This window comes from Podarcis tiliguerta (assembly GCF_965153285.1).
Source record: "Podarcis tiliguerta genome assembly, chromosome: 14".
In the NCBI taxonomy this organism is placed as follows: domain Eukaryota; kingdom Metazoa; phylum Chordata; class Lepidosauria; order Squamata; family Lacertidae; genus Podarcis; species Podarcis tiliguerta.
This window is the reverse complement of record NC_139547.1, coordinates 15273154-15299117: the sequence shown is the minus strand read 5'-3', so window position 1 is coordinate 15299117 and position 25964 is coordinate 15273154. Positions and strand designations below refer to the sequence as shown.

At 42.5% G+C, this 25964-nt stretch overlaps 3 protein-coding genes across 11 annotated transcripts in view; 1 reads left to right on the top strand and 2 right to left on the bottom strand.

Moving 5' to 3' along the window:
* Positions 1 to 5623, bottom strand: part of TRPM7 (transient receptor potential cation channel subfamily M member 7) — a 73161-nt gene extending 67538 nt beyond the window's left edge. The window contains exon 1 of one of the 2 annotated variants that reach the window (XM_083411755.1): positions 5200 to 5623. In XM_083411755.1, the coding sequence (XP_083267881.1) occupies positions 5200 to 5202 (3 nt within the window). In that variant the 5' untranslated portion in view covers positions 5203 to 5623. The remainder of the gene's footprint in view (positions 1 to 5199) is intronic. The other variant, XM_083411754.1, reaches the window with a different exon arrangement.
* On the top strand, positions 511 to 23976 carry LOC310663841 (uncharacterized protein). Of its 3 annotated transcripts, XM_083412321.1 has the most exons (6): positions 511 to 862; positions 1240 to 5752; positions 11975 to 12055; positions 12798 to 18116; positions 18911 to 18973; positions 20278 to 23976. In XM_083412321.1, the coding sequence occupies exons 2-3, from the start codon at positions 5060 to 5062 to the stop codon at positions 12005 to 12007; spliced, it is 726 nt and encodes a 241-aa protein (XP_083268447.1). In that variant the 5' UTR covers positions 511 to 862; positions 1240 to 5059; the 3' UTR covers positions 12008 to 12055; positions 12798 to 18116; positions 18911 to 18973; positions 20278 to 23976. The 3 variants fall into 3 exon arrangements, 1 of the variants encoding a protein (XP_083268447.1); XR_014504602.1 differs by lacking the exon at positions 511 to 862 and having other exon boundaries at positions 5376 to 5479; XR_014504603.1 differs by lacking the exons at positions 511 to 862; positions 1240 to 5752 and having other exon boundaries at positions 10171 to 12055; positions 18013 to 18116.
* SPPL2A (signal peptide peptidase like 2A) overlaps positions 23050 to 25964 on the bottom strand; it is a 40258-nt gene continuing 37343 nt past the window's right edge. For all 6 annotated transcript variants that reach the window (XR_014504574.1, XR_014504575.1, XM_083412088.1 and 3 more), the window contains one exon: positions 23050 to 25962. Coding sequence is in view for 4 of the 6 variants with exons in the window: in XM_083412088.1 (XP_083268214.1) it covers positions 25888 to 25962 (75 nt within the window). In the remaining 2 variants the exon portion in view is untranslated. The remainder of the gene's footprint in view (positions 25963 to 25964) is intronic.

The following is a 25964-nucleotide window of genomic DNA, read 5'->3' as shown; positions in this document are numbered from 1 at the left end:
ACTCTAAAAATAGAACAGTAACTTTGTAACTGTTTTGAGAATCAGAACAAGATACGCATCAAAAACTTAAAGAAGCATTATGTAACAGTTGTACTGACTTTGACAGATAGTTGACACAATACAAGTAACTAATCTTAGTATCTGCACAGTAAAAAACCAAGATTCATTTTTCTGAAATTCTTAAAGAAACACACCCAAGAAATTCAATTTCCACAGATAAATAAATAAATGTAAATAAAATGTAACATTTTAAAGTCACCTCAAACAATATTTTCAATTTGCCAGTTTTATTACTGAAGTACCTAATTAAAATTAAACAATCCACTACCTACTACAGGTCACATATGACTGCAGCAGACATCTATAAGAATATGATTTCTAGTTCTAGGATTGTTGTTTTCTTGAGCTACTGGCAATAGAAAGACATAAGTAATATTTACATAGCTTAAAGGTACGTTTTGTATCACATGTCTTAGCATACATTTAAATAAACTCACCTAAATAGAATGAAAACAAACCGTTTTCAAAATGCTTCTTGACTATCATAGAATCATAGAATTGTTGAAAGGGATCACAGGGATCATCTAGTCCCACCACCTGTAATGCAGGAATCTTTTTGTCCAACATGGGGCTCAATCCCACAACCCTGAGATTAAGAGTCTCATTCTTTACCAACTGAGCTATCCAAGTTAACACGTGATCATTTAACATAACCAGAAATCTGAATTAAGGAGAGTAATAATTTGCAACTCCTATTTGCATGGTCACTTAATCTGGAGAAATCTCCCTTACTTAAAATTATTCATTTATTCCAGGCTGCAGTGCAATCGCCATGTTTTGGGAGTAAGGCCTATTGAATTAAGTTTCCCATAAAAGGTAAAGGTAAAGGTACCCCTGCCCGTACGGGCCAGTCTTGCCAGACTCTAGGGTTGTGCGCTCATCTCACTCTATAGGCCGGGAGCCAGCGCTGTCTGCAGACACTTCCGGGTCACGTGGCCAGCGTGACAAGCTGCATCTGACGAGCCAGCACAGCACACGGAACGCCGTTTACCTTCCCGCTGGTAAGCGGTCCCTATTTATCTACTTGCACCCAGAGGTGCTTTCGAACTGCTAGGTTGGCAGGCACTGGGACTGAACGATGGGAGCGCACCCCGCCGCGGGGATTCAAACCGCCGACCTTGCGATCGGCAAGTCCTAGGCACTGAGGTTTTACCCACAGCGCCACCCGTGTCCCTTAAGTTTCCCATAAACATGTGTAAACATTTACACTCAAGGGGTAAATCAGAGACTGAAGAGAGTAAACCACCCCTGGCAACATCAAGGACTCTTCATTTCATTTCTCTTTCCTCTTAGGGTTAGCGATCATGAAAGCAACAGACAGATTGTTTTTTTCTAGTGGGGGAGTGGTAGCTTCAGAGAGAAGCACAATGACCTATGAATGACCTGACAGAAAGGTTACACGGCTGAAATGCCCTTTCTGCTGACAATCCTGAGGCAGTCCAACTACCTCTAAACCTTAACTGTGTAAACAAGTCCTAGGAAAGTATAAAAAGAGGCCTGAACTTACCAAGGAGTGAACGAAACCTCCAAATTTCCTTTCAAGCTCAACTGAGAATAGGTATTTACAAAATATTGCTAGTAATTGCTTAAATGTTTTGCTTAAAGCATGAAGCATTATATTCACAGCCAATCTGCTTGGACAGAAACACCACTTCAGCATAAGCTTGGAGCTGTTGTCACAGATATCCAATCCAAATTTTTATTATGGTCATAGACCAGCATAAGATAAAAGCACCTCCATACATAAACAAAACATGCTAGATAGGCAATAGGGCAGCACGTACTCATACTCTCAGTTACAGTAGACCAGCATAAGCTAAAAACATGTAAAACATGTAAATCAAACCTTCAGTTTTAGACCTGCTGCCTGACGTATGTCAATCATAGCAGCACAATATCTGGCAACTGAATATATCAGGATTTATATCTTGGGAGCAGTAAGGAGATATGGAATTGTCCTATGTGCCCTGGAAATTTGTGTATTATCGGCAGGATAAACCTAGCACGTATGTTTGTGTAATACTGGATAAAAACACGTTCAATTGTTTCTATGTGCTCAGAGCTGCAGGGGCATTTTCTCACCTCATAAGGCGTCTTCCTAAAATGGCCTTCCTGGATGGCTGAAGGGAGAGCCTGGCAATGAGCCAGAGTGAACGCTCTTCACTGTTTTGGTATTTCAAATTAGTTAAATATGCCATTGAGGTGGTGAGATACCTACTGGTTTCACTAATGATGAAATCTGGGAATCTGGCTAGATCTGACTGATGTTCAATCTCAACCACACACTGTTTAATGGGGTTTTTTTTTTTGCCTGTTTAAAGCCCATACCTAGTAAAAGCTGTGGGGTAAGACCTAGAGTTAGCAATTAGTCTACCACTGCTCGTTTCCATGTTGTTTGAAAGTCATCCTTTAATGTTAGGGAAGCAAGGCCACATGAGTAAAATGATAGTCTAAGCCAGAGGTTGTGTGGCCATTGACACCTTAGCCTTTGCTCTTACAAAACTTGTTTCAAGACATAGCGTAGCATTTGAAACATATTTTGGCACATGAAGAGCTGATCTTAGGACCTTAAGATTGTACTAGTTCCAGTGATGGGATGATAAGTGAAGGGGCCTAGTTAGGCACCCTACAAAAGCTGGGTGATCATTTTTTATGAATCTCCAAGAGCTGTCCAGTATCCACAGATGCTATTCAAGACTATTCCAAATGCGCAATTTTGTGGTGCATTAAGATTCGCAAGAAATCCCAATTTGAGCTGTGATGTACAACTAGGTGTGTGTTCGAATCTGGGTGGCCTTGTTTTTCAAAATGTGCCTCCCCCCCCCCCCAACTGTTGTGGATACAGCCATCACAGGTGCCAGGAAAAAGGGATGCCAAAGAATCCACCCAACTCCCACACTCCCACTTTATGCACACCTGCTGAAGCCCAGCTGCAGACATGTGAAAGGGAGCGGAAGTGGCAGAAGAGATGTTTTTAATGAATCTCTGTACTTGGTAGGAAGTTGTGGGGGTAAGAGGATCAGTATGTCACTGCTGTCTGGAGTAATATGGAAGCCAAGGAGATAGAGAACACTTCGTTGAGGAAATAATGGGTATCGTGTCTACAGGTTTGTCTTCTGCAGAACTAAGAGTGTGTCTATGGGCAGCTGTAAGATGCTGCTTATCATTCTCCCCATCCCTTATGTCAAGGGTGGGAACCTTCAGATTTTGGCAACGCTGGCTATTGTTAATGGGTGTTGGGTTCCAACAATATCTCATTCCACACCCCTGCTTTATATGGTACCTTAAATTGTTACCTTGATATATCAAAGAGCATTACATGCAAACAGCAAAGGTGGTCTAATGTCTGCGAGGGGGGAGGGGGCTGCAGTACACAATATTTAAGAAGTCCTGCCCAGTGGCCTCCTTTCCCCCTCCCCATATCAAATTAGCTACCTTACATGCTAGAGGCATCTGAATGGGTAGACTGTGGGATTGGCAGGCACAGTGATGGTGAAGTGAGATAAAGCTTATCTGCTTTGCATAGTTTTGTGATAGTTATCTATGGGCATTACAAAAAAGGCTGCATGCTAGCCTCTTTCTGATTTATTAAGACACCATAGGAGTCACATCCTATGGAAATACTGTAGTAAGGTGTCACTTCCAGGAACTGCTGGACTAAAAAACAAAGGAAAACCCCAGGAGTAACAATAGCCTGGATGTTGCAAGGATTTATGTTAGGGGGGTGGGACATCCACCTGTCAACACCCTCTGTCTAGCATATTCAGAATGAAATGTCTGAACAACAGCTGTTTTAAATTACTTTGACCCTAAGTGCTCAGAAAAATCTGTTAAAATCTTTCTACAATTTCTACTTTTAGTCAAATATTTTTATTTATTTACTTGAGGGGGGACAGCTGCCCCTCCTGCCCACGCCCATGAGCCCATGGCTCAATATGCTATGCAGATCTTCTTCATGTGGGAAGCGTTCAGTTTGAAAATCAAATGTTTTTTTAAGAGGGGAGGGACTTGTTAACATAAGAGACTCTCTGTCAGGTCAGACCAAAGGTCCTTCTTGTCCAGCATCTCATTCCAAGCGACAAGCCAAAGAAGTCTAACTCTCCTGCCCTTGCCTCTCAGTAACCAACCTTTTTTTTAACACAATGTTTTTCTTCTTCTTCCTCCTCCTCCCCATTTTAACTTCACAACAACCCTGTGAGGTAGGTTTGGCTGAGAGTGGTCAGCAACTGGCATTTAATGGCATTCTGCCTCTGAACCCAACCAAGGCTATCATGCCTAATGGGCACGATAGACCAACCTATCCTTCTGCACTATTTTGGGGGGGGAGAGAAGAATCCCCAGCCTTGTTACCTTTTGTTATGTCCCTTTGCTACTGTTTTCTGAAGCCTTGGGGTGCAGGAATTGTCTGAGATTGTGGTAGGATTGGGGAGGCATTTGTGGATTTCCTTAAGGGCCCTAAGTGCCTTCCATTCATACACTCTGACACCATCCAGCCAACGAAAATAATATTCTAAACTACAATTCCCATCATTGCGGTAGGATCAGGGAGGCGTTTGAGGATTTCCTTAAGGGCCTTAAGTGCCTTCCATTCACACCCTTTGGCACCATCCAGCCAACGAAAATAATATGCTAAACTACAATTCCCACCATCACCTCGATCACTAGCCATGGAGCCAGGGCTGACGTCCAAGAACATCTGGAGAGCACCACGCCACCCCTGCTTGCTTCTGTATGCTCCTCGGGGCAGGAACCCATAATTTCTTCTCTCTCTCTGCTACCGTTACTCATGTTAAAAGTGCCGTGAGCGCCACGGATCGTCCGCTTCCTAAGAGGAGGAACGTGGCGCAGGGGCCCAGAAGCCTTTTGCCCCCCCCCCAAGCCACCTGCTTGCGCGGCGACCCCCATCTCGCTCCTTCCAAGGGCTCCCGGCAGATTTATTGGAGCCACGAAGGGGCTGGTTCCGGGGCTAAGCCCGACTCCCAGCCACAAGCCGCCTCGCATGGCCGGGAAGGACGACTATGGCGCCCTCCTCGGGGGAAACTCTCCTCAGCTCCAGGCAAGAGAGAGAGTGAGAGAGAGACCCAGCCCCCCCCCCCTGCGGCCCCCATTTCGCTTCCCTTTCTTCTCCCCCACCCTCACCATTCTCCTCAGGGTCGGGCAACGGGGTCTCGGCGCCGGCGGCTCTGGCTCTCCTCACGCCGGGCGGCGTCGGCTCCTGCTCCTGCTCGTGGTTCGGCTTCGGCGGTGGCGGGGCCTGTCTCCATCTATCGGCGCTGAGCTCGGCGGCGGCTGCTGCGCGGGGCCGGGCGGGAAGAAGAAGAAGAAGGAGAGAAGGCCGCCGCGCGAGGTGGTCGCTCCGAACTGGGCCCGCGGGGAGTCGCGCCTGAGGGGGCGGCCGGAGCAGCGGCGAAGGCTCGTGGTAGGAGGCTCCGGCTGGGGATCCAGAGCGGAGGGCAGCGGCGGCGGCGAAGGCAGCAACAGCGGCGGCGGCGGCAGCGGCAGGAGCGGCCTGGCGGCTCTTTCTCATAATTGTGCGACTGGCCCGGCTCGAGCGCAGCGGCGTGGCCGCGTCAGCTCGCGCAGCCCCGCCCGGCCTTTCTCCCACCTTTTCCTGGCTCGGCCTGCGTTTCCATCACGAGCTGCGCGTCGGTCGCGCTCGCCTCAGAGGGAGCAGGAGGGGTCGGGCGCTGAGGGGAGCATTTTTGGCGGAGGGGTGTCCAAAGCGAAGCTAGAAGGGCCCGTAGTAGTAGTAGTGGTGGTGATGATGATAATAATAATAGATAAATAAACAAACTGAGGGGATTTTGGGGGTGGGGTGGCAGGAGTGAAGCTAGAAGGGCCCTTCAATAATCTTAATAATGGGAATTTTTTGGGGGGGGGTGGCAGGAGCAAAGCTAGAAGCACCCTTCGTAAATAATAATAATAATAATAATAATGTTAAATATAATAACTGAAGGGATTTGGGGGGAGTGGGGTGGCAAGAGTAAAGCTAGAAGGGCCCTTCATAAATAATAATGATAACTGAGGGGATTTTTTGGAATGGGGTGGCAGGAGTGAAGCTAGAAGTAAATAGTAGCAATAGTAGTAATTTGCTTAACAATATATTATTATTATTATTATTATTATTATTTATTATTATTATCTTGCATTTCAACTTACTATTCTCCCATTCACCTTAAGGTCCCAGGACCTTAATTAACAGTCAATGTAACGAATAACAATAATAATAATGGGGAAAGTATATAATTTACCTGAAAAACTACTTTAAACAACTAAATTCATTAGCAGGGGTGATGTAAAACGTATAGCTAAAAAAAATGAAATAAGGATTAGTAAAAATTGGAATGGTAGAAGAGATGCAGGGGGAATAATTATAACACAAGGATCCACAAATGGGGAAGGAGGGAAGCCAAAGGGATATGTGTTTTATTTTTTTCTTACTTGACACTTCTAAACTTTGAAAAAATCATTTTTTAAAAATATGATGGTGATGGTGATATTTATACCCCGCCCCTCTGGCGGGTCTCCCCAGCTACTCTGGGTGGCTTCCAACACATATAAAAACATAATAAAACAAACATTTAAAACTTCCCGATAACTTCAGATGTACCTACTTCCCGGCTGCCTTCAGATGTCTTCTAAAAGTTGTGTAGAATAATACCTTTATTAAAACACAGTGTAAACAAAACAGTTCAAAGCAACTTCACAGTCACATTTTAAAAATGCATTGTGCGGAATACGTTTGAAATGGTACACGCTCGTTCATAGACATGCCAGGAAAAGTTTCACCTGCTAAATGCCTGCGTGTTAGGCAGAGGATAAAGTTACAGAAGTCTCTGGTGTTTAACAACATGTACAGAGCAACACCCCGCCCCACCCCCTTAGAGCCATTTAAAATATGATGCTTTCTTTCTCCTGTTGTTTGTCCCGGTACAAAGCAATCCTGTTTAGCCTGCTTCATGCATTATGCACTAAAAATGCTTGATTGTAATGAAACCTCACAGTGTTTTACAAAAAGAATGAAACAGTAAAATCATCAGTAAAGAAACTTAAAACCAACTATTTAAAACCTAAGTAAAATCAATTGTAAGCTAAAAACCAGATTAAAACATGTTCCACGTGAACATGTTTTTAGCCGGTGCCGAAAAAGTATAGTGAAGGCACCTGCCTGGTGTCAATATGCAGGGAGTGCCAATGCGTGGGTACAGCCACATTAAAAAATCAATTTATTAGAAATGTGGAACAGGAATTAAGTGACACCTGCAACAGGACCAGTTCCGCAGATCAAAGCAGTTGAGTGGGAATAAATTGGGTAAGGTAATATCACAAGCAAGCTGGTCCCAAGCTGTTATGGGCTTCAAATACTAATAGTAACACCTTGAACTTGGCTCTGTAGCACATCTGCCACCAGGGCAGGTCCCTAAGCAGAGGTGTTCTATGCTAACTCCTGTCAGCAATTGTGCTGCAGCATTCTACACTACCTGCAGCTTCCAGACCTAGTGCAATGAAAGCTCCACACAGCACATTGTAGTAATCCAGTCTCGAACATTATTAAGTTTGCTTTAATTTTTAATTAGGCACAAATTCCTCCTTTTCTTTTTATTAAAATTTTGTACTTGGTGTACTCAGCGAGCAATGTAAATATAAGTCAGCATGAAATAGGTTATTATTATTATTACTCTTATAATTACTATTTATTTTGTGCCCGATGTCTTGTGAGAGAATTTTTAACCGCTGGCTTTAATGTCTTCTTCAATGCTGAGTTTGTACAATGTTTATGGATTTATTGTATGCTTCTACGTTTTGTTACGGTGTTTGGTTTTTGCAAACCACCTTGTTAATATTTTTGAGAAAAGGCAGCTTCAGAATTCTGAAAATAGAAGATTGGTATGATGCCAGCATTGATTAATAGTTTCCAAAATTTGTTTGAAACAATAAACTTTAAAAGAACTAAAGTTAATGTGTCCCTGGACTCCAAAGTAAATTTATGTGACCCTGAAACTCAAAATAAATGGGATACCCTATATCATATGTATCTATGATATAATATATCGTATCATATACAGTTGTACCTTGGTTCTCGAATGCCTTGGTACTCGTATGTTTTGGCTCCCAAACGCCGAAAACCCAGAAGTGTTCTGGTTCTTGAATATTTTTTGGAAGCCGAAAGTTCGAAGCTCCTGCAGCCAAGTGGAAGCTGCACCTTGGTTTTCAAACAGTTTTGGCAGTCAAACGGACTTCCAGAACGGATTAGGTCCAAGAACCAAGGTACAACTGTATATGATATGATACGAAGTATTAGTGCAAGTAGATAAATAGGTACCACTGCAGCGGGAAGGTAAATGACATTTCCGTGTTCTCTGGCACTTGTCACAGTGTCCCGTTGCACCAGAAGCGGTTTAGACATGCTGGTCACATGACCCGGAAAGTTGCCTGTGGACAAACTCCGGCTTCCTTGGCCTGAAAGTGAGATGAAAGCCGCACCCCATAGACGCCAGTCATTTACCGTTTATCTGTGATGGGGGAGCTCCCCCTTCAATCCTAACAATAAATATCCAATCAAAATTGCCATGCTTCAAATGAATGATGATATTTTAACAACGCAACAAAATAAGGAAATATGTGTGTCAGGGGTTCAGGAGCAGAGGCACAGGAGAGGGAGGAAATGGAGAGCGAAGGGGAGGAGTCCGAAGGAAATGTCAGCTATGACAGCGATCCGAGGTCTCTGAGTCTGTCCAGTGAATCAGAGGATTCACAAAAAGGGGCTCCCATGGTCAGGGCAAGGGGAGTACCCAGGGGGGCACTTCAGGGAGAAGGGGCCAGAGGGGACTCAGAGAGCAGCAGCTGGAAATCTGGACCAGCGTCCACACCAGAGGGAAGTAGGGGGGAGGAGTCACAGGCATCGGGATCAGGCGGCGCACTACCAGCGGGAGAACATGAGGCAGGAGTGACCACGCCTCCGTCAGGGAGCGAGGAAACGGTTAAGAGGAAGGTTAAACGCGCGCGCGCGCCAAGTTCAAATGTACAGGAAGGCGGCACTGTTGGCAGCCCGGGTAGGGAGCCAAGTCCTAAAGCCCGCCGAAGAGAGCGGGAGGAGTCAGGAGGGGCAACGTCGGCGTCAGAGGAGTCCAGGAGGGAGGAGACCCCGGGGGGCAGCAGGACCCAGAGGAGAAAGGAGAGAAGGGAGAGGTGGAGTAAGATTAGAGTCTTAAACTGGTGTACAGGGGGCGGAGACTCAGACGGAGCTTCGCCGGTCTAAACTCCAGACGTAGAGCTGGGGCGCTGAGGCTTGGAAATGGAAACTATTCTTCAATAAAGACTTTAATACTTTACTACCGGCTAGCGTTGGTCCTTTGTGAGCTGGGACCAGGAGCCAGCTCTGACAATGTGTCCCTCAAACGGGAGTGTATGCCATTTGGCTTGTAGACATAAGAATCACATTGCATGAGAGAGAACTGTAGACTAGAAATCAAACCTGCACACTTACTTAGGAGTAACCCCCCACTGAACTCAGTGGACTATTTCAGTGTATAGGATTCATTCACCTTATTTATAAAAAAATTGCTCATAAACTCAGATTATTAACCACCAGCACTCAAAACAAATGCTCAGAACAGTGACTGTTGAAGCTCACTAAGCCCAACTCTTCCAGACTTTATTGTTCAGAAACAATAAAGTCCACAAGGTTTTTACCACTAATTTTCTTTTTTACACTGCCAATAGATCAGATTTCAGATTCCATGTCCATGAACAAAAATAAATTAAGTGTACTATAAAAGTCACACATTCAGCCCCACAGGGCAGGAAATATTTTGCATCAATATTTAGCAACTTGCTTCTGCAGAACATGACAGGAGTTCAAACAAATGTTTAAAATTACTGTATAAGGAAGCTTTTGATGGGCAGAAGGATTTGCCATCTTATAAACTTGCTTAACTGGAATAATGTTTTTTCAGTTCATCCATTAAACTTAATTGGAATAGGAAATGAAGAATGGTATACATAGGGCTGGATCCAAAGATCAATGAAACTCGTTTTATTAGTCCAAATAGGCTTTAGACGCATTTTAAGCAAATCCCCCCCCCCCATTGCATGTCAAGTGGATTTTAAAAGCATTTTGCAACACTACTAGAGGGTCAGTTGTTCAAGGTCATAATTCCATTAGTTTAACTACAAGCTCCTCATGGAAAACTAGTTCTTTGAATTCCAACCATGGTGGGATACTTTAAAAAAGAAAAAAATAAATCTGAATGACATTTCAAAAATTTTGCCCATGGTGAAGCAATCCTTGCAGCTTCCCCCATTGGCTTACATCCTAGTTTACTGCCTTGTTTCTCAACCTACTTTAAAGATTTGCAAATGCATGCTCAGTAATGATCAGGCCTTTTGGCAGAAGCCTCGCATGAACATTTACCATAGGCTAAAAGTGGTCGTACTTAAAAGCTGAAAAAATTGGCACCTCAACACTGGCCAAGTGGTTACAACAAGGTCAAAGTTATGAGATTATTGCCATTGTTCACAAGCTATGAACATGGTTGTAAAGAAGCTTATAAACCTGCAAATAATAATAATAATAAATCACATCCTTCAGGTGTATCCGTACATTCCAAATGTGCATTAAACTATAGCATTAATTATATTCAAAAGTGAGTTTAAAATAGTATGCATTGAAAACCAGTTCATTATTTCTAGCACATTATACCTCTGTACTGGGCTATGGGTAATGATTATTTTCACTGCCTTCGTTGTGAGCTTACTCAACCAGAACAAAAAATACATTATAGAGTAGGTAATTTGTTCTCATCCCTGTTTTGTTATTTTAAACTTACCAGGATCAGAACATTCTCTTCTCTCATGTTTGGAAAATAGCTGGAACTATTTTCTGGAATTAATCTAGAGCCATAGATAAAAGTAATAACCCAGTGCCATCTCTGTTGTCCCAAATCTCAGCCTGGAATATTGGGTCACCAGCTTCTTTCAAGGAGACAAGGAGAGAGAGCATTTTCAGTCAAATTATAACATGATCCCACAGCAACAGACAAATCAATGAATCAGTTGCATTTGTTTATATTCTAAGTCAGAATAACTCAGCTAAAAAATAAAAAGTAGGTTACTCAAATCCACTTGTAACTCTTCACAGTTCAACAGATAGAATAAATTTGTGCAGTAAAGGCCAGCCAGTGATATTTAAAATAAATCAAACACATTTCTACCACCAAATTCATAGAAGACAGAAAGACCTAAAATATTTTTTTAAGATTTGGGGGACTAATTATTATATGTATAGACCAGTTCCTGGCATGAAGCCATTAAAGCAGATTACAGGGTATATATGGTGGGTGGGGACAAAAACTCAAACTCTAAGAACAATAAAATAAATTCAACAAACTCTAAAGCAATAAAACCATCCGTTCAAACTATTTAAAAAATCATATATAAAATTGATCTTCCATATATGACTGGGTTACACCTCAGGGAAAAACTTCCTGAATGAAAATGTCTTCATTGGGCACCTAAACATCATGTTCTTTAAATGTATGGCCTTAGTTATGAGATTTCTAAAGCCAGTACTGTATCTGTACTTGGCTGGAGGAAAGCTGAACAGTGTACGTCCAGGCAACAAGGAAATTGCTGCAGCAAAAAAAGATGCCATTTCAAAATAAGATTTCGATACTAGATATCAAGAGGATGTCAACAATTGCCAGCTAATTATGCGAAATTAGCCTCCATCTACTCCCTTTGGTGGCTGGCTCCAGGCTGGCTCCATATTCTCATTGGTAGATCTCAGTAATTTTCAGCCCTGGGGATAGAACATTTAAGAAACTCTGACTGACAGTCTGTTGCTGCTTTTTGCTTTTTATTTGTTTCTACCTTTCAGTGAACTTACATACTTGATATTCTGTTTTATTTGTAGTCTGTGTGGGCTGTGTTTGAAAACTATATTTGATCCAACTGCACCATAGCATGCTCTCCAGTGGAGGCTGATTGGAAGCAGGCAAGACCAGGATTTTAATTTATTTATTTCTCACAGCATGTTCGCAGCTAGCAAACAGCTTGGGGATGACTAGTTTAATAAGCAGAATATTTCCATTTTAATATCCTTGAATAATGCAGACTATACACTTGAGATAACACACTATGTGGGGGACTGGGGGATCCACACATTTCAGCCACTCCTCTTGAAAACAAATTTAATGGTTGTCCTCTAGTCTGCCAGCATAGCAGGAAATCTACCTGCATATCAATGATACCAAAAGCGTCTTTGACTTTTACTCCGCCCATACAATTTGTGCCTTTGAAAATAAATTATGCATCATTATACATCATTATGCATACCTACTAAATTGTGTTGTATCAGTTCCTAGTGATTAATACTTCCAAACCAACAGACATTTCCCTTCCATAATAATTAGATACAGTGTAAGTATGGGAACGTAAAAGTGGAGGTGGCTGTGAGAGGAAAGGGAATCACATGCCCAATACAGCACAAACACCTTTCCTGGAATTTTCCCAGGAGATAAGCCATCAGGTACACTGTAACTGATCTGCTGATTTGAGGAAATTTAAGGCTGTGTGCACATTGCCAGCTTAAAACGCAACTAGGTCATTCTGTTTCTCAGTTTGAATATGAATTGTGGCTGTCGCATGCAAAAAAAAGAAAAAAAGGTAAAGGACCCCTGGATGGTTAAGTCCAGTCAAAGGCAACCATGGGCTTATGGCGCTCATCTCACTTTCAGGCCAAGGGAGCCGGTGTTTGTCCACAGACAGCTTTCCGGGTCATGTAGCCAGCAGGACTAAACCACTTCTGGTGCAATGGGACACTGTGACGGAAGGCAGGGCACACGGGACAGAGCAATGGGGACTCACTCCATTGCAGGAATTTGAACCGCCGACCTTCACTTGGCAAGCCCAAGAAGCTCAGTGGAAGGGCACTGGGTGTGGAGTAAATGGGAGTATGTACACAGCCTCTGTCTACAAAGCACAGTTAGTAAAATAGTAATGTTCCCCCTCCCTCAGCAGCAAGTTGTGCTAATAAATGATAGCACTGCTGTGACTAATCCCCATGATGGAGACAATGGATTGTGTTAGAATTAGAATCACATTATTTTTGCTAGGCTAGGAACTAAGAGAACTAACCATACCTGGAGCAGATCCTGCATCCTGTCCATGGAGCCACTTTAGAAATTACATGTCAGCATACCACGTTATGCTGCATTAATTCTCAGACACTTTAAAGAACAGTTGTGAATATAGCAAAAGTGTATGCTCTGCTCTGTTTTGCAGAAGTAGAGTCACCTGCTACTGATGCCACTGGATTAGACTGAGGCATTCCCCACCACACATACACAATTTACAGCTTCAGATAAAACACCATATGATAAAGTAAAGCCACAGGGATTTGTGGTAGATCATTTAATTGCTGTTTGCATGCTTGAGACCAGGCTGAGACATAGCTGGTAAGGTAGGGGCCCTAACAAAGCAAAACAAGGGTCCGGTGGAGAGGGGTTGAATATCATATGCCCATAGCTTCATACCTGTCATGTTTTAAGCATCTTGTAGCAATCCAACAGGAAGGAGCTTGAAAGGAAACAGAATAGTTGAATTATGAACACTACATCGTTTATGTGCAGCTAATGTGTTTAAAAATTAGCTGTCCTTCACAACAAAACAAGTATTCTACCATATAAACCTGCGGCCCTCTGGATGTTATTGGAAGCTAACTCTCATCAGCTCTAGCCAGAATGGCCAACAGCCAAGGATGATGGGAGTTGTAGCCTTACAACATCTCAAGGACCATAGGTTCCCACCACCCACGAGGCTGCCTTGGGCAGCAGGATCCATAAGGGCAGCAGATCCCAGTGTAGATCTTTATTCCCCGTCTTCGCTCACCCATTCTTCCCTGGTGGGGAGGTGTGTGCCATTTTGTGATTTGCTCCAGGGGCCCAAATGTCTCAGGCTGGGCCTGGTTCCCCACCCCACATCACCTAAACTAATGGTGTGTGGTTTCTGTGTCCCTCATAGAGGTTAAATCCCTGTTTCAAACAGAATCGTACTCGGGCACTGAAGTGCAATCAGGGCCGGCCCGTCCATGAGGTGGACTGAGGCAGCTGCCCCTGGTGGGGAAATCCAAGGTGCGGCACCCGCTCAGAACCCCATGAGCTCACTCCCATTGCCACTGGAGAAGTGAGAAGTGGCAGCAACTCCCTGGTTCTGATGAGATCTCACAAGAGCTCCACAAGATCTCACGGGGCTATTGCAAGACCAGAAGCCACTGCTGCCGCCGCAACTCCTCACTTCTCCAGTGCCGCCACAAGCAATACACCACCACTGGGGATCTTACTGAAACCAGCACCACTTCTCACTTCTCCAGCACTGCCACGGGCTCCCCCATCCCAATAGAAGCGAGGAGAAGCAGCTTTGGCTTCTGGCAAGATCTCACGGGACTCTTGCGAGATTTTACTGGAAGCCACCATGGCCGCCACAGCCTCTTCTCACTTCTCCCATGGTTGTGTGGGCACCCTTCTTGCCCCCAACACTGCCAGAGAAATGAGAAGAAGCAGCGGCAGTGGCTTCCACATCCCAGCGAGATCTTGTGGACCTCTCAAGATCCCACCAGAAGCCACCACCACAGTCACACAATCACTGACGGTGAGGCTTCAAGGGCGGGGTATGTGTGGAAGCAACAGGGGAACAACACCTTCCCATTTTGCCTCAGGCTGCAAAACAGGGTGGGCTGCCCCTGGGTGTAATAGGCAAAGCGTTGTGTGGCTGTAAGAACTTGGTAGCAAGTCTTCCCTTCATCTACAAAATTCCCTGAATAACCTTAGGGCAATCTAATGTCCTTTGCAGGTTGCTCTAAGGATAACACTAGACAACGTGGTATAGATTTCCATTTCTGAACTTAAATTCATACTTGACAGGGAATCTCCTGTAGAGGTATTCGACAAACCATTATCACTCAAACCACTTTAATTCACAAGTCTTGTTATGAGACTAGTAGCTGTTCTGCGTCTTGGAGTTTATGGCAATACTAGTAGTAGTTTAGTCTTAACACGCTGCTGCAATTTTATCTCAGAAACCATCGTGTGACTTGCAGTACCCTTCTAACAGCTGGAATAGGTTTTCTCAGCAGCATATTGAGGCTTTTGTTTTAGGGAAAGAATATTAATGACAGACAAACTTCCCTGAAAGACACTTTGCTGACCATGATCACCAATCTTCCCATGTTTCATGAAATCGTTGGATTTGTTTTAGAGCCTTTTCCACCTTTTCAGACCCAGACTTAGCTTGAACCCAAGCATGCATTTGGACCCATATCGTATATATTTGTGGTGGTGCTGCTGCAGCTATCCCCATTAGATCAGGCTGTGACCTGGTAGTGGTTTCTAACCCATCTGTTGAAGACCAGTGTTGAGATCCCATGCTCAGTTGAAATGGGGCAGCCGTGAGCTCAGAGAGGCCTGGCCAGTGACATATGGATACCACATATTTTCTACCTCCATTGTTGGAACTCCCAGTTCCTGAAAATCACATAAGAGGAGAGTGTTTTGTCACTCAGGTTTGAAAACGAGTTTTACCCAGAGATTTCCCACCCTCTTCTTCATACATACATACATAGTTTTATTTGTATGCTACCCTTCCATAGTTCAAACAAATGTAGTCATATACAATAAATAAAATATTAAAAAGCACAACCAAATTGAACAATTTCAACATATATCACTAAGATCTAAAATAAAGATACAAAAAAATATCAATAATGGCAACAACCCCCCGCCCCAAAAAAACCCCTAAGCAACACCCCAGTGCAAGAGTATATTCAGGTGATCTGCAAGAAATGTCAATGTGACCTCTTGAACATATAATAACCCAAACCAGTATTATCCTTGCTCTCATAAATGTCATAATTACTGTCAACTTGGCATAGTGCTTTTGTAAATACATTTGTCATAAAGTGTCACCATTCCAGCTCCTCCCTTTTTTACGCTGTGTGTGTGTCTGAAGATTAACGTTTGCAATCGCCAAACCATTCAGCAAGATGTGATTATAACAAAAACAGGGTCGAACTGTCCTTTACACACTGTCACCTGGGAATAGTTTGTTTTCCCTCTGAACTTCTGTTATTGATTTGTGTGCAGTTTGCTCTTCAGAGGGTCCATACGCTCCTGAGGCTGAAATTCCTGCACGTCTATGAGTTAGACCCATTGAACCCACTGGAACAGATGAATAAAAACATGTACAAGCAAGTACAGAGAATATTAAGAAGCTGCCTTATACCGAGTCAGACTAATGCCCGTTGAGCTCAATATTGTCTACACTGACTGGCAGCAGGTCTCCGGGGTTTCCCAGCCCTACCCGGAGATGCCAGGGTTTGAACCTAGGACCTTCTGCATTCAAAAGCAGATGCTCTACCATAGATCTGCAGCCCTTGCCCCAAAGCCTCAAGTGCTCTAAAAACACATTTGCACTCTTCTTTTCCTTATGTTCATACAAAGACGCCTGTTTCTTCAACATTACGGAAAGCAGTTGTTTTGTACAGAGATGAGATGCTTGGAATTGAAGTTCTCAATTTGAAGTAACTGGATCCAATCACTCACAACAACAAAACGTTTTCGTTGTCCCCCACCACCTTTTGCAGTCATACCAGCAGAGATAATTCAGGTGCTGAATAAGTTCAGAACTCCCTTATGGGTCTCTGTTACATATTTTCCTGCTATTGTTTGTGTTAATGGTAGCCTAACTCTAGACATCTGCCTTTTGTTTCCAGATGTTTCTTGTTCCAGATCTATCAGCTGTGAATGAGGAGGAAGGAAACAAGTTTTATTTTAGATAGCTCAGCTGTATGGACAACCTGAAGGAATATATTATTAGCATGTAATCTTAAAGTTACATGAGTTTGGACTAAATGTTTTTTGGGAGTCCTTCCCAACCCTAACATTCTGGGGCTGTGGACACATTACCGTTTATTCTGCTGTTTGATGTGTTTCCCCTCAAAGCAATTTCCATCCACTTTCAAAACATAAGCCACGATTGAGCCGATGTGTGTGCATTCGAGACAGCCATTGTGCATGCACAGATAACAGCTTCATTAATAGGAGTTTGAGGAGCGAGGTTGCAGATATAACGTTAATGCACAGCAGGCGAAGACATCCCACTCTGCTATCTGGTGTGTACAGCAATGTGCAAATGCGACTTGATATACATTGTAGGCTGCTAATGTGTACAAGGCCTATTTGTAAAAAGAGATGACTAAAGAGCTAAAAGCAGGGGAACAAACCTGAATAGGAAGGATGAAAGAATCCAGTGCTTTTTTCTGAGGAGGGGACGCAGGGGTATACAAACCCCTAAACCAGGGGTCAGCAAACATTTTCAGCAGGGGGCTGGTCCACTGTCCCTCAGACCTTGTGGAGGGCTGGACTATATATATTTTTTGGGGGGAGGGTGTGAATGAACAAATTCCTATGTCTCACAAATAACCCAGAGATGCATTTTAAATAAAAGCACACATTCTGCTCATGTAAAAACACCAGGCAGGCCCCACAAATAACCCAGAGATGCATTTTAAATAAAAGCACACATTCTACTCATGTAAAAAACATGCTGATTCCCAGACCGTCCACGGGCCAGATTTAGAAGGCGATTGGGCCGGATCCAGCCCTCGGGCTTTATTTTGCCTACCCATGCCCTAAACATTTTGTGAATCTAAGTTTGGCCTCAGTGAGGGACAGTATTTCAATATGAGTAGAAAAATGAGAGTACCCCTAAACATTTTTTTTGGGGGGGGGAAGCACTGGAAGACTCCATTTAGTGCATCCATTGCACTGAATATTAATAGTATTTTATCCCTTCTTTTATTTATTACATTGCATTTTATTGTATTGGAAATTTAATTCTATAAAATTCCAATTGCTGTAACGTGTAGAAAAATAACTGTGGTCTGCAATATTCCAGTGGTCCATGGTCCAGGAGGTGGGGTGAGTATGGGAACCAAGGAATCAGCAGCTTCCATACTGTCATCAGAGGAACCCTATGGTTCAATGAGAACATCAGTAAAAGTGAGCAAGTCTTCCTACAAGACCTCTTATCCTACTGTGACCTAATCATCCCCTGCAATGCGCAGCCAGAAGGGTGTGGTGGGCGAACAACAGTGAGGCTCAGAGAACAAAGAGGATGCCACCTTTCTGTCCCAAGATAAGCGTGAAAGGAATGACCGCTTCAAGAAAGCTAGCTCCCCAGGGAAGATTTCTAGAATTCCTTGAGGAACTTGGGCAATTTGAAACACAAAACACTTTACACGGTACTTAAGGGATGTTCTCTCTCTATCAAAGAATAGGCATCACAAAGGATTCTGGGGCAAAAGGTTTTTCTGTGGGAGAGGCCTGGAGGTTCTCAGCAGAAAAGTCAATAGAGGGTTGATTCCCCGGAGATAGAAAATTTGGAAAACGTGCTGATTAGGACATAATCTCGGGCAATTGTGTGCACTGCTCTATTCCTGTTACTCGTGAAGGTGATATGCGGTATCAGTTTGATCTCAACCAAATTGGCCTGGGTACCTCTTATCTCATGGGTTGATAGCTCACTGAACCGGTTGTAACTTGATCTCGCTGCAATAAAACTACTGCAGGCGGTGAAAAGCCTCTAAAATAAATGTGTTACAGGGACAAGGGGCAATCTTGCCAGAAACACAGAAGGGTTTTCTTTTTTTACGTGGGGAAAAGGGGGCTTTATTTTCAGAATAATTCTTATAAAGCATCTGAGCACTTTAGACGCTGAAGTTCAGAGTCATAAAAGTTAAAAACTATCTCGTGTGGCGAAAGTAATGCCTTTATTTGTCACTTTTTGTTCCCAGGGGTTGATGGAGCGGCCAAGTCATCAAAATGAGGATGGTTCCTGCCATCTGGATTCTGTCAAGGTGTGGAGCAGGAGCACTTTTGAGATCATGTCACAGCCCTAGTTTTACACCCAAATCACAGGGAATATAAAACAAGGACAGTGGCTTTGTTATTGCAGCAAATTTCTCCCACCGAAGAAATAATGGAACAAATCCACTATGCCTCTTAAAAAGCTTGTTCCTATAGGCCTGGCATGTCCAAAGTCTGTTTCGGGACCTAATCTGTCCTGCTGGTCAGTTTAATCTGTCCCCTGTGGCAGTTTATTTCCTGGGGTAAAATCCCCCCCAAAAGCTCAACAACTTCAATCCTAAAAAACCTCAACAACTCTGGGGGGAAATTGTAAAAAAAGCTCAACAACTTCTTCACTCCTAAAAAAAAGCTCAAAAGTTCGCTTCATGAAATCTGGACCTCTTTGAGAAAAGTTTGGGCACCCCTGCTATAGGCCAAACACTTTTAAGCTCAAGCCTCAAACAAGAATTCACAGGGTGTGCGCTTATGAAGTGTAAATTAGACAGTAATCAGGAAGATAGTGTGGGCAATTGCAATCACGTAAATTCCTCTCTCGGCGTCTGCGTTTATGGCTTTTCAGCCTCACCTTTTCCAAAACTGGTTTGCACTTTGCAGTGAACCAGATCTTACAAACATATCGCAGGACTTGGGAACCTTCAGCCCTCCAGAAGTGGTGGAACTAGAACTCCTATCATCCCCTCCCAGTGGGATTGTAGTTCAGCAATATCTGATGGGCCAAAGGTTCCCCTTCTTGACATATTGTAAGATGCCGTGCCACAATTCTGTCCAGCTAAGTCCCCCTTCAACATTTACACTCCTAATTTGACTTTTTGTTTGGTCTTCTCCAAGTACTGTTTGTAGGATTGGAATGTTTGCATTGCCTGATACTTTAAATGTTCTACCCATCAGTAAAATCCATAGTTAACATCTATTAACGACCGTCCACTTAGGCCTTAAAACTTCCTATGCCTACTGAAACATTCTGTAAAACTTGCAGTAATCCTCATTTATTATATTTTGGAAACTTCTTTTTTTTAAGCTACACTAATCTTGTCAAGTGTTTCATTTTTCAATCTTTACAAGACTGTTGGCGAAAGAAATACTGGGTTCCTTAATGTAGCCTGCTGGGAGTGTGGGAAAATAACCTTTACGTTGTGTAGCTCTCCAATTTTACTGCCTATTTATGCTTCCATCTTTAAAGCTAATGGGCATCTTTAAAGGAGAACATTTTCAAATTGCAAATTAATTGTGTTTGAGAGATGGTAAAGCATTAATTTCTTGTTTCTTAGTTGACCTTATTGTCCTTAAATTACAGCCCTCAAGACACTATTCCCACTGAAGGCAGACCACTCAAGCATAAATAGCACCTGAATTTTAATCACAAATTCTTGTTACTGTTAAGTCAGTGCATGTACGAAACCCTGTCTTAATAGCAACATGAAATGTAGTGCACAGGATAACAAGGTCATTGAAACCAATTTGGGTTTTTTTCCATTTTAACTTGTTCCACATTGTCGCTAAAAGCTGGAATGTTTGAAGTCCTGGGTGGAGACAAATAATGAAATGTTCCAAGTTGAATGTTCCTGCCACAGCTTCACCTTGTGGAGTTGTTTCATAGCTCAAGATTCAAGGAAGTACTAGAATTACTATGCTGGCTGAAGAAAATGATGGCAAGCCACACAACCTTGCAGAACATTCAGAACTCGAGGTGTGGGGTTTTCTGGTCATTTAACTGACATACTTTTTTCCACCTGTGCAGTTAGGCAAGGATGTGTCCTTGCTGATTTTATTTATACTTGGCCGATCTTCCCACATATTTGGGCTCAACATCTTCACACCCTTCTAAACTCACCACTACCAAAGTTTACATTTTCTTATGTACAGGTGATGCTGTCTTAATCTCACAATGCTGGCTAGGGCTCTGCTCACTGGAGATGACTGCATAAAAGAATTTATAACTATTAACTTTGTGTAGTCAAAGGTAATGGTGTTTTCAAAAAGGAAGGCCAAGTATTCCTGGGCCATGGATAGCCACAGATGAGAACAAGTTGATTTCTGCAGCTATTTCAGGATCTGGTTTCATGACTGTCAACAATTGGACTGTGCTTGACAAATTAGCAGAGGCAAAAGCAGGGCATACGGTAAGAGCATGTTTTGATTTTGTTTTCCCTTCACAAAAGGAGGTGAATCTGTTCCAGCAGCAATATGAGTGAACACAGCAAAAGCTGTGTTTTATACGGTGCCTCAATCTGGTTACTCTCAGAATATGTGTGCGGAGTCAACCCATAACTTGGAAGCTGAAATGGAAATGGAGGTGATCTGAGTGCAACAGAGAGGTGAGTGTGGATCCTGTCTGAAGCCTGGTTGTGGGCTAGGGCCATGCCAGGACCCACTGGGGACCTATATCATAGGGCTCCCCCTGCTGGTGGTTTACCCTTAGTGTGACTCCCTGCAGACAGGCAGGAGTTAGGATATACCGTATTTTTTGCACCATAACACTCACTTTTTTCCTCCTAAAAAGTAATGGGAAATGTCTGTGCGTGTTATGGAGGGATTGCCTACGGGTGGCATGCCTACGGATTTTCCTCCTCTAAAAACTACGTGCGTGTTATGGTCGGGTGCGTGTTATAGAGCGAAAAATACGGTAGTCTGGTTCCACCCAATGTCAAACCGCTCACATCTGTAACCAATAAAGTTGTGGCCTATTTTTGCCCATTAACCTAAATTATCATGTCCATGTGTGTTTATTATGTATTAGGGAGCAATGGGGCCCGGGGTCTTGTCACCAAACAGGGTTGGGAAGGTGAAAAGTGAGCCAAAGTAGTTGCATGGAGCGGGAAAGGGAAGCTCTAGGGGGTTAATGTGGGGGGAATGGCAGGGCCCTGTGCAAGCAGTGGCACAGCCCTTAGTATAAAATAAATCTGTGAAACTGTTCCAGAGAAGGAATTTGTATTTTTGTTGTCACCGGCACTAGCCAATTGGTACCCGCCGCAGACTGATCTTCTCCGTTCAAGTCTGCAGAACAATTTTTTAAAGAGCATATTGTCGCAGAGCAGATGTAGTACATATGCTTATAGAGCAGTTAAAGTGTTTCTGCTGCTTTCAGAATGGTACGTTTGTATGCACCTTCGCCAAGGCTTCAGTCTTCCTGGCTGCATGCGCACCATACGTTCAAAGCACATACAGTAGTACCTCGGATTAAGTACTTAATTCTTTCCCGAGGTCTGTTCTTAACCTGAAACTGTTCTTAACCTGAAGCACCACTTTAGCTAATGGGGCCTCCTGCTGCTGCTGCAGCACCGCCAGAGCACGATTTCTGTTCTCATCCTGAAGCAAAGTTCTTAACCTGAGGTATTATTTCTTCGTTAGCGGAGCCTGTAACCTGAAGCGTATGTAACCTGAAGCGTATGTAACCCGAGGTACCACTGTATAGAGCACTTGGCTTCCCTCCCGAAAAATGCTGGGAAGTGTAATGTACCTCTCACAGAGCTACAACTCCCAGCACCCATAACAAACTACAGTTCTTAGGATTCTCTGGAGGGAAGCTATGCAGGGTGTATACACAGTCATGCATATACTCCTTGACTGCTGCTGGAATATTAGGCTTGGCTCACACAAACAGGAAATGAAAGGGTATCTCTCACATCTGTTCTGCATTTCAGTAACTCCCAGGCTTTGTACATGCACTGATATTTCTTCCCATATAGGATGCATCCAGCCATGTAATTCCGTATTTGCAGTCTGCATAGTTTTATATCCAATTCTGTTTAGTAGATTATTTTTAACCATGCTTCTTGGAAGCTGTTTATGAAACACAAGAAAATGCATCGCAACAAAATTAAAACAAATCAATGGTGACCAGAATATGTAGTTAGGCATTAAAAAAAGGAAAACATTTTTTTAAAAGTAAACATTCAAAGCCAGCAGCATATTAAAACATAAACATATTTTAAAAGTTGACTGGAAAAGTCCTCAACAACAGCCCAAAAAGCAACTAAATAGGGAGCATGGTACCGCTTTATTTGTGTGGTTTATGTGAACCAGGCCTTAATTTAATGTTTAATCCAGGAAAGAAATACAAGAATGGTATGGTACTCAATCTGTTTGAAAAGTTTATTAAATACCAAATATTCTAAATTATAACATTCTTAAAAACATTAATGTACAATGTTTCAGAGGTAAAGCAAGAAAGAAGGTTGTTATCAGAAATGATTGTTATCGTAAATGGCATTATGATTTAAGCAATATGTTATTGTTATTAAGGCTCATAAAGTGTAGAAAATCAACCAATTTTTTAAACATTTAATGTTCTAGTCAAAGCTTCCAACACCAGTCCTGTTTAACTAGATTAATAGCATCCTATTCAGTAGATAACTAAACTATCCTTTTTTTTAAATAATCCAAGCAAATATTGTTAACACCCTGAAATCAATTCCAGCACATGAGAACCCCCTGAATATTAATCATGACTTGAGCAAACAAATCCCTTAAAAAAAGCAAAAGTGTATGTTGATGATAAGCATCCTGCCCAAAAATTCATTGCAGAATATAATCCAAGAAATGTTTAGAAATGATTAAATGAGATATTCCTCTACAGATAAGATTCTCAATCTTAATTTTACATCTACACAGCATCAAAGTAATGTAAAAAGACAGATTCTTATATTCCCAATTTTTTTAGGGCAGGTTAAGAAAATTCTCATATTCACTGCATGCATTCATGACTCGAAATAAAACTAGTTAGTTTTAACTACGATTTGGGCTCGGCCCCTCCAAGTCAGAGACCATTTTAAGGGAGAAATGCCCTCTGTGGCCGCAATGTAGCTGGATGTTTCAGGCTAGTTCTGTTGTTCACTACAATCAGCGCAAGATCTTAAATCTGCCGGTGTTCGAATTAGTTGACTAAACAATAACTTAAAATTGACGGCTCATATTTTGGGATGGGATGAGACAGCTCAGCGGCCATCGCTTCAAGTTTCCCAGGCTTGTAAACCTGATTGGTAAATCACCAATCCGAGAGCCACTTTGTGGCCATGGTTACTTCAAATGCATCTCCTGTATCAATTAGTCCTTTTGTGGGCGAGCTTCGGATAATGAAAAATGTCCATCATTAAAGATCTCTCTCTACTGGGAATGCCCCGGAGGTAAAGGAGGAATATTACAAAGGTAGTTCTGTCAAGCTTCCGTTCATTGCTGTGGAGCATATGTAGGAGAAAGGTATTGGTAGATTGTGCCCGCAGTTAAGAAAATGAGATTCTTTAATTCTGTAGAGGAGGAACGCAGGGCCATGGCCCTTATCCTGCAGCTCCACTGGCCACACATAGCAGGACAAGGCTACAAAAGTGAGGCTAGCTGGTAAGGCCCCATTTTCTTCCTCCATTTGATTACTACGACATGGAGGAAAACACCTGAGAGGGAGGCCTTCTAAGTACTGAATTATTTTGAAAAGGGGTAGACGGGACATTTAAACTGCTTTGCAGAATAAGGCCTTCAAATGTAAGACAAAGCCACGGAATTCTGCTGCAGTAACAAGCCACAGCGAGTCTTGGTCCTGAAGACAATTCCTCCCCTTCTCCTCCTCTTGAACGCTCCTGCTTCCAATTTTAGCCAAATCTATTTCCTTAGACATCGGAACTAGAGGAACTGCGCCTTCTTTAAACTATGATTAGTGAAAAGAAGCCAGAATCAAACCCTGCTTTCAGATCCTGGCTTGTTCTCACCACAGTTTAAACAAACCACGGTTCCTCAAGTTCAGATATCAAAGGAAACCGCGGTTAGTTTAAAATCACAACATCCCCATCTCCTTTTCTGGTTCATAAAAGAGGGTAAGTTCCTCATTAGGTTCATGATTTCTGGCTACTTCTGAACTGTGGCTAAGGCATTGCCAACAGTCTGCTGCAGAATCCTCCAAGTATCTTTGGTTTCAAAATGTGTGCCTGTTCAAACTTGGAGCTTTTTCATTACAGCTTTCAAAAAGAAAGATTTTGAAGATGCTGTCATAGTTGTGAAACATTTTCCAAATCCAAAGTGACAATAAGGATGAACACTACATTTGCTTTTCATATATTTTCTTCCTCTAAAGCAGGATAGCCATTTATGAATAATAGCCGATGAACAATCATTATTGGTGACCTACTTCCTTACGGAAACAAGGGGTTAATGGCATTTTCAAAAAGAATCCTGAATCCCTGGCATGGGAAGTAAGTTTTTTAAACATTAATTTAGGTTCTAAAATAAAAGGAGAGCATTTCTGTTTTCTTGGTTCTCTGTTTATTATTTTAAACTGTTTTGCTGTTCACACAACTATGCAGAGAAAATAAACCCGCTTGAAAAGATAGAATATAAACCGAGTCAAAACTCAGTTGTGATAGAAGTGGAAGAACTGCCCATCTTCAACAAGAACTCAGTTAAAAGGCTATGATGAGACCATCTCATTTTAACCCTCAACCATTCATATTTCACACTGTGTTTGTGGCAATCCATGCCTTATTACAATTGCACTGTTACCTATGGTCCAACCAAATTATTATTCTTTATTCACTGCTACCGAAAGAATCTGTGCAAGATGCTTCTAGATTCTGCCACTCCGCAGCTAGACACCTTTAAAGAAGTATTAAGTCAGAGAGTCTCATACACAGCAGCAAGTTGGACAATATGTAAAAAATACTATCTGTTTCATAGGCAATTCACCTTTTGAAGTAAACAAGGCACAGGGTTTATTGAATCTAGTTTGGCACTTGAAAAAATAAGAGCTTTATGTGATAGCATCATCAACAGTAAACGTTTCACAAAAATATATGTGCAAGTGTAAAAAAAAGGCAATTCTTTTCATAATAAATTGTAAGAAATATTCCAATTTAAAAATTAGACCAGTCTCTTATTATATTTGACTAGAAAATCTTAATACATTATTTTAGGTGCCCTGTTACTGTCTTTCACGTTGTTCGTTGGCTCTCGTCGAGTTTTCTTCATTTGTAGTGAAATCCATGGGATCCATCACCT